Source organism: Mytilus californianus, unplaced genomic scaffold (assembly GCF_021869535.1).
Source record: "Mytilus californianus isolate M0D057914Y unplaced genomic scaffold, xbMytCali1.0.p SCAF_1, whole genome shotgun sequence".
NCBI lineage: Eukaryota > Metazoa > Mollusca > Bivalvia > Mytilida > Mytilidae > Mytilus > Mytilus californianus.
The window spans coordinates 110,314,571-110,322,751 of NW_026262581.1; the positions used below are offsets into that span (position 1 = coordinate 110,314,571).

An 8,181-nucleotide genomic window follows, 5' to 3' on the forward strand; every position below is an offset into this window, starting at 1 on the left:
ATGTAACAATTTTATAACAGAACTCTTTCTTTATTAAAGTTACCATAAATATCATAATAAACTATTTTAATTAATTAATGAAGTATTTTGATAATTGTTAATTCAAGTTCATTTTAAGAATCAAACTCTTTTTATTTCATATTAATGTATTTTGATTAATTTACTCTTATGGTTGGACTCGAAATAAACATATATAGACATCTTTGTTTTATTCACCAGGAGGCCTCGACAGAACGCGAACGACAGTCCCCCAAATTGTCGTAGTTAAAATAGTGAACACAGATATGTAAACAGCAGAGCGACAACATTAACCTTCAGCGGGAGAGGGGAGGCAACGGCCTTAGTCTACCCTTCCCCTTTTCCCGCATAATACAAATTATAAGTTTTTTTAAACATACCTTTTTGCACCAGGTGATAACAGTTTATCTTCAAAAATTTATCAGCTTAATGTTTTAAATTCAAATTTATATACTTCAAATTAACATTTAGCGCTATTTTCCATATCCTATAACTGGAAATAAGGACACCTGAATGGTTAAAATTCTATTTTTTATTTTTCTCCTTATACTAAAATCATATCCATAAAAAGTCATTTTGTGTTCTTATAAAGTTTTTTTTGTATCAATGCTCAGAACTAGACTGTATAATGTAGTCATGGAAATATGACAGAATTATGACAGAATTATGCAAAACAAAAGACTTTGTGCTTGTATCATCCATTTGTGTTGAGCGGTTCATAAAATAGTGAAAACTTGTACAAAAATTCTGTACAAATTATAATGTGTACAACATTACAATTTGTACACAACATATATAATTATTCCTTTAGCTCGTGTTGTAAAGCACAAAAACAATTTAAAATGAAATTTAAGTTAAAATCCAGTGGTTGTCATTTGTTGCGTTCAGTCGTACATGTTTTTCGTTCATTGTTGTTGTATATTATCTCTTTTGAATTGGTTCACATTTTGAATATCCATCAACCTCACGTTCTGTTATATAGATGATCTCCGCTCACTTAATAATTCAAAATTAGGTGACTATGTTGAACTCATTTATCCCGATTGAACTTGAAATAAAGGATATCACATATTCAGTTGAGTCTGCCTCATATCTTAACTTACATCTAGAAATTGACAATGAGGGCCGGCTGCGAATAAAACTTTATGACAAAAGAGATGATTTCAACTTTCCATTTCTATGTAACAATATGTATAATGAGTATATATCTCCAAGTTGAGCTTGCGTTTTCAGTAATGAATTCCTTGACAGAGGATTGCTTCTCACAAGGAAGTTATTGAACAAAAAGTAAAATAACAAAAGTACCGAACTCCAAGGAAAATTTAAAACGGAAAGACCCTTATCAAATGGCAAAATCAAAAGCTAAAACACATCAAACGAATGGAAAACAGATGTCATATTCCTGACTTGGTACAGGTATTTCCTTATGTAGAAAATGGTGGATTAAACCTGGTTTTATAGTTAGCTAAACCTCTCACTTGTATGACAGTCGCATAAAATTCCATTATATTGACAACAATGCGTGACCCCCAATAGGTTCCAATTGGATCCATTTTCCCATTCTCTTTTCCTCGATTGTCACATTACCGAATTTGTACTTACCACGTGCAACACGACGATCTCGAGTGTCATATGTGGAGCAGGGTATGCTTACCAATCCGTAATACCTGATATCACCCACGTTTGATGGTTTGGCGGGGTTCTTGTTGCTCAGTCTTTAGATTTTTATGTAGTGTTTCGTAGACTTGTTTGTCTTTTCGTCGTTTTTACGTTTTATGCCATGATTTTGTAGGTCACTCTTCGACTTATGAGATTTGATTCTCCCTTTTGGTATCCTCCGCTTATTTTTTGTCATGCCAGCTTACTATACGGTTACGGGTTTGCTCTTTGTTGATGACTGTGGGGTCACCTAACAAAAGTATAAAACGTTGTAATTTGGTCTATATGAATAGTTGTCTCATTGGCAAACATACCACATCTCCTTATTTTTTACATATAAAATGAAAACATAATCAATAAAAGAAATACTTTCATTGTACTTATTTTAAAAATCAAAGCTCGAAGAATAATACTTGAAGCTTTTTTTTCATTTGTTTATAATCCCGTCATACTTACTTTTAGTGCAATGTTTGCCTTTGAATAATATATTACACTCGCAAATATAACCATTAACTTGTTCAATGCATTCCCCATACAGGCAGGGGTCATCCTTGCAGTTATCTTTATCTGTAATTGTAAAATTATCTCAATTAATTGATGGCATACATCTGAATAGCTATTAATATGTTAATACGTAAATTTAATAATTTAATGTACTAATTAAAGTTGGTGTCTGAAACATTTTATTTGGGCGACTATTTCATATTTCAAACTCTTATTTCGCATTTCGATCATGCACGTTCTACCATTTCACCAATATTTTCAAGAACTCATAGTTAAAAGGTTTGAGCAAGAATTTGTTTTAAGGAACGTAGGTTGAGTTTTCTATCCCCTAAGTGTTTGTGATTAGTGCATCATGCGTCAACCGTAAGGAGGAAACAATTGAAAAGAGCATACATTGTGTTTTTTTTTTAATTTGTGAAATGCTGTATGTCTGTTCGTTTTTTTGTTTGTTTTGTCCATGAGGTAGTCTGGTTTTCTTTGCCACACGCTTTATTATCCCCCCCGTTGTATCCTTACCACTTATTTCGATCTAAATTTGATTTTTTAATGGTCTTTAGTGATGTCCAGTTATAGTTGTTTTGTTTTAAGATGTTATCCTATATACTGTAGTCTTTTGTTTTGTAATGAATTATCGAATTTGTATGAAAAATTCACCAGTTTTAAACCCAGTTATGAAAGACTATATAAGAGCTCTGTTCGTTGAGTTATTTGTAGTATATCTTATGTTTTGCTACGGTATAGACAGTCTGCCATCATGGCGACACAAATTATAGTTGGTAAACAGACAAGTAAAACTATCATAAACAACTTTTGCCATAACCGACACAATATCCGTACATCACAATGAATATATGGCATCTTACAATGATTTTGGAGGACATAGGGTTGTTCAACTTGGTATTAGATTACGGAATTGATATTACAAATTTTTCGACAATCTCACCAGCGTATCTGTAAAAAACGAATAGCTTCGTTTTCAATTTGATCGATAGTTATTTCCAAGTGTATCTTTTGGGTCATGTCTCATGTATATCCATGCATGCCTCTTTCTCATAACCCGATATTTTGCTTTAATATAGTGGTTAATTTCAATTCAAAAAGGCCATAATAAAAAGCAGATAAATTGACTAAAAACATTTTTAACAGTCTTAGGCAAGTATATGATAAAAGAAATTTGAATAAAATTTCAGAAAGACAACACTTTGAACACATACCGCGTATACCAGTCAATGATTTACTGTGTTCGTTTATCCTAAATAGTGAGATGGACAACGAACAACTCATTTTTGCTTATAAAGATGCAATTTATAAAATAAGATAAAATATAAATTACTTTTAAAAGCCTATTATTTTTTTTAAAATTATGCTGTACGTTGATTGTGAATTTGTCAATTTAGAATTACTGGCAGTGAAATAAATCTATTTTGTCAAATGTGGTTTACAAATTAAAAAAAAGGAATCTAAAAAAATACATACTAGTAGGTACTCACTATTATTTCATAATGTTAAATTATATAAACAGCCCTATAGACCTTGTTATTTGAATGATGGCTGTTCAGTTAATTCTTTAATGACTAGTCTATATTTAGGATGTGTATATGAAAACGGTTTAATAAATTAATATTTACTATAGTTATAATGCTACAAACCATTATCATTTTTCTGAGTAGTTAGTGAAGTTCTTGTGGTTGTTGTAGAAGGGTTCCAGATGACATTAGGACTGGTGGTTGAGATCGTGGCTGTATGTGAATTAATGCTGGTTGCAGTTGACGTTGCGATTGTACTTGGTATGAATATTGAAGACACAGTCTTCTTTGTATTAGACATATTTTTTGTTGTTGTAGAAGCAGTCTTGGATTTAGTAGATATAGTTGTCGAAGCAAGGGTAGTTAATGAAATTTTAGTGTTGGTCGTTGTAGGTTTAGTAATTGTTAAAGGCAATCCAATACTAAGAGTAGGTTTAGTTGAGGTCGTAGGCATTGTTGTAGATAACGTTGTTGTTGTAAGCAGAGTCGTTGTAGTTGGTGTTTTTGTAGATATGGTCGTTGCAGTCGTTGTAGTTGGTGTTGTTGTAGACATGGTCGTTGAAGTTGGTGTAGGTGTTGTAACAGGCGTGGCTGTTGAAGTAGGTTTTATAGTAGGTGTGGTTGTTGTGATAGGCGTTGTCGTTGTTGTGTGCGTGGTTAGCATGGTTGCTGTTGTAGGCGTGGTTGTAGCAGGTGTTGTTGTAGGCGTGGTTGTAGCTGGTGTTGTTGTTGTAGGCGTGGTTGTAGCTGGTGTTGTTGTTGTAGGCGTGGTTGTAGCTGGTGTTGTTGTATGCGTGGTTGTAGCAGGTGTTGTTGTTGTAGGCGTGGTAATAGCTTGTGTTGTTGTTGTAGGTGTGGTTGTAGCTTGTGTTGTTGTTGTAGGCGTAGTTGTTGCTGGTGTTGTTTTTGTAGGCGTGATTGTACCTGTTGTTGTTGTAGGCGTGGTTGGAGTAGGCGTGGTTGGAGTAGGCATGGTTGTACTAGGTGTTGTTGTATGCGTGGTTATTGTAGTAGTCGTTGTTGGTGTAGTAGGTGTTGTTGTTGGGGTTGGTGTGGTTGTTGTTGGTGTTGTTGTTTTAACAGGCGTGGTTGTTGTCGTTGTAGTGGTGCGTGTAGTAAAAACAGTAATTGTGGTTGTAGTGGGTATTGTAGTTGGATTTCCTGAAATAAATACATCTTATAAAAAAAAGCCTAACAAGTTAAAGCTTAAATGTTTAATAAAAACGTATGATTATATCGATTTCATTTCGATACATACAATCATACGATCAGATAGCCATAACATGTTTTTGCTCATCAACGCCAATGGACATTAACATAGACTGTAAAACAGACAAAAAAACTGAAAAAAAAACTTTGCCTGATGGAAGTTGCATCTTTAGTTTTACTAAAATTACATACATAATATCTGAGCAAATGTAGTCAAGATATCTCACCAGCAACGGTACCGACCAAAGTATGCTTCCAACTTCAGTGTGCAAGATAAGTGTAGAAAAATTATTTCAAGAAAAAAAAATATCATCATCCTTGATTTTTTGGTTATTTAGATATGGTTATAAAAATTTTGATGACATAGAATAATGGGATTTTCTAGACATTTCATCACTGTCTGAAGATTTCGTGTCCAATCGATGCAGTTTAATTCCTTTTCATTTTGAGTTTAGTGTTTCAATTCCTTATTTATAAAATTATTGCACACAATTTGGAGGTATGCATTAAAGTGTTCAGTTTATTGTCTTGTCTCTCAAATTGTGTACAGAGATTCAAACAAATTGTAAAAAGGGATTGTGACATAAATTCTTGTTTTATTTTTTATTTTTTCACAGAACGTATACTTAGTCTATGTATCATCTTAAGATTGTGACAATGGACTTCAATAGTGTGTTTTAAAATTTTTATTACTTGTTATTATATTGGCACAGATTGTGAAACTAAAATTAAGGAATTTTGAAAACATGATCGTAATATTAACTTCTAATTTCTTCCGATATTTTGATTTCTACAATTATTAGTCTTCAGCCTATGTGCAATACCGATGCAATATTTTACTGAAGAGAAAAGTTAAAACTTACGAGGTCCTCTCAAACTTAAGTAGGATGTTTTCGTTAATTGTTTAACGATGTTTTTTTTTACAACTACTGTCAGATCATGTATATGTTCGATGTTCTTATACAGAAGGATTTTGCAACATATCTAAATGTTCAAATAGTTTTATTATTTTTTTCTATTTATATTTTAGTGTCGCGGGTACTGTTATATAAAAATAATGAGATGTCCTGATAGACAATGAGACAACAGTAACTATCCACCAAAAGATCACAGGACAAGAAAGTAGACCAGTCATCGTATGGCCTTCACCAATGAGTTAAACTTATACCGCATAGAGAGTTATAAAATGTCCCTGGATAACACAATGTGAAACTATTCAAAGAGAAGACCATTTAAGGTTTATAACATTAAATAGAACTATAGTTGACAGCAACCAACAGCGACCACAGGGCTACAAGCTCCTTGCTATGACCAGGCCTATAAAGAATATGGTGATATTAAAATGTTTGAGAGCGAGCATTTCCGCCTTATCTGAGACAATACAACATAATAGAACATTATAAAAACAAAACCCCATTAAAAACAACTACTTACAAATTGACACAAGACACAGAGTATACTGATCAAAAAGAACTCGCAGTTTCTGGAAGCTAGTTCAAAGTACAATATTGCAACTAATAAATAAATCATGTATTAGCAATGTCAATCATTAACTTTATCGGATTTAATGCACATAAAATAAAATTAGAATTAAATTGGCAAACTATAATTTAAACATCATTATGAAAATTATGATATGTGGTATGATTACCAGTGAGACAACAATCAAATCCAGTAACGATGTGAACAACTTCAGGGTGCCAGTAATGAGCAGAACCCATATAAAAGGCACAAAAAAACCCCAATATTTGAAGCAGTTCAAAGGAGAAAACCGACGTCATTATTTAAAATACAATAATAAACGAAAAGCAATTATAGCAGGCAGTAACCAACGAAAACTGCTTGATAACATGCTGATGGTTTGAGACAGGTACATTAAGAATGTGGTGTGATTTAACGTGGAACATGCAGCGTTGTAAAACACGACATAATAAAAACTAAAGGCTTGACCTATCAGATCGGTAATTTACACAAAAATAAAGATTCCGTTTTAATAGGTCTCGCAGCTACTGAAAGCTAATTCAAAGCTCAATATCACTAATATAAGTTATATCATATATTCGCAGACTAAAATATCAATATGTAAACTTCCAAAGGATTTAGTATAAAGAAATCATTTATCAGTATCGGGTAAATCATGACCTTGTGAAGTGCCAACATAAATGTGAAGACAGGATGCAAGACCATAAGTGTTAATAGCTAGATAGCAATATTATTATGTTTAGTCATGTTATAAATAGAGAATATCATATGGCTTTTTTAATATCACATCCGTATCAACCTGTATTTACTACTAAGTATATATAATAAACTATTAGAAATAAAATCGATATACGCATAAAGGCAAAATCTAAAGCTCTGACTAATATGTTAAATAGATAACGTTTAAGAATAATTTAAACAAAGTTTGTTATGTTATGCTTGAAATGGAAATCTGATAGGTTTTTTTAAAATCAAAACTCCCTTTTTAACTGTTCACTTACTATACTGACACCTATCTCCGTGATACCACTTAGTACAGTAACATGTTTTGTTGGATCCAACCATGCTGCATGTTCCGCCGTTTTCACAGTATTTTGCTGGAGGACATGCATCTTAAATCAGAAACAACACAAATGTTTAGAAAAAAAGAAAATATCCACAGTTTTGCGAATGTTTTATCCTCTAACATTGTTTTATATGTATAATTATTCGTAAGTGTCGGTGTATATATATACTAGTTCTGATATCGTCCTCCAGTAGGGACGTCTTTGAATGTTTCCATTTGTAAGGTTAGTTAAGTTTGAGATTAAACGAGGTTCGATAGTAAAATTCTTGAAAACGATTGTTTTGGATTCGGTAATCATTCTAAACTTTGGATTATATATATTATCAAACAGAAAACAATAAACTTGCGAAAAGATGGTATATCGCAAAAATAAAGTGCAAAAAATTTTCTGTTAGTCAATTGCGTTTTGTTAACGCATTTGACTAACAGATGTGGTGTATATTTTCCTTCGGGTTTATATGATCCGTTCATCCTATTTCAACTCTTTAAAATTCAAGAGTCTATTCTAAATTGAGGTAAATTATATGGCCTTCCAAATAGCGTTTCGATCCCTAACATCACTGAAGAGACATTAATTGTCGAAATCCGGATAGGGTGTACAAAAAAAAAAAAAAAGAGAAAATTTTTTACACTTTATTTTTGCGATATACCATCTTTTCGCAAGTTTATTGTTTTCTGTTTGGTATTAAAATTAATAATTAGGATCCATGTAACATC

At 32.4% G+C, this 8,181-nt stretch overlaps 1 protein-coding gene across 1 annotated transcript; it reads right to left on the reverse strand.

The window, feature by feature from the left end:
* Window positions 1-3,822: 3,822 nt before the first annotated feature.
* Window positions 3,823-6,637, reverse strand: LOC127738682 (salivary glue protein Sgs-3-like). Its single transcript, XM_052250019.1, has 2 exons — window positions 6,568-6,637; window positions 3,823-4,868 (listed from the first exon to the last, which is right to left on the reverse strand). Exons 1-2 carry the CDS (start codon window positions 6,635-6,637, stop codon window positions 3,823-3,825), a joined length of 1,116 nt encoding a protein of 371 aa, XP_052105979.1.
* Window positions 6,638-8,181: the final 1,544 nt, after the last annotated feature.

Coding starts and splice junctions, on each gene's coding strand:
- LOC127738682 (XM_052250019.1), bottom strand. CDS start 6,637: ATGGGTTCTGCTCATTACTGGCACCCTGAAGTTGTTCACATCGTTACT. Junction 4,869..6,567: donor ATTTGATTGTTGTCTCACTG/GTAATCATACCA, acceptor TATTTATTTCAG/GAAATCCAACTACAATACCC.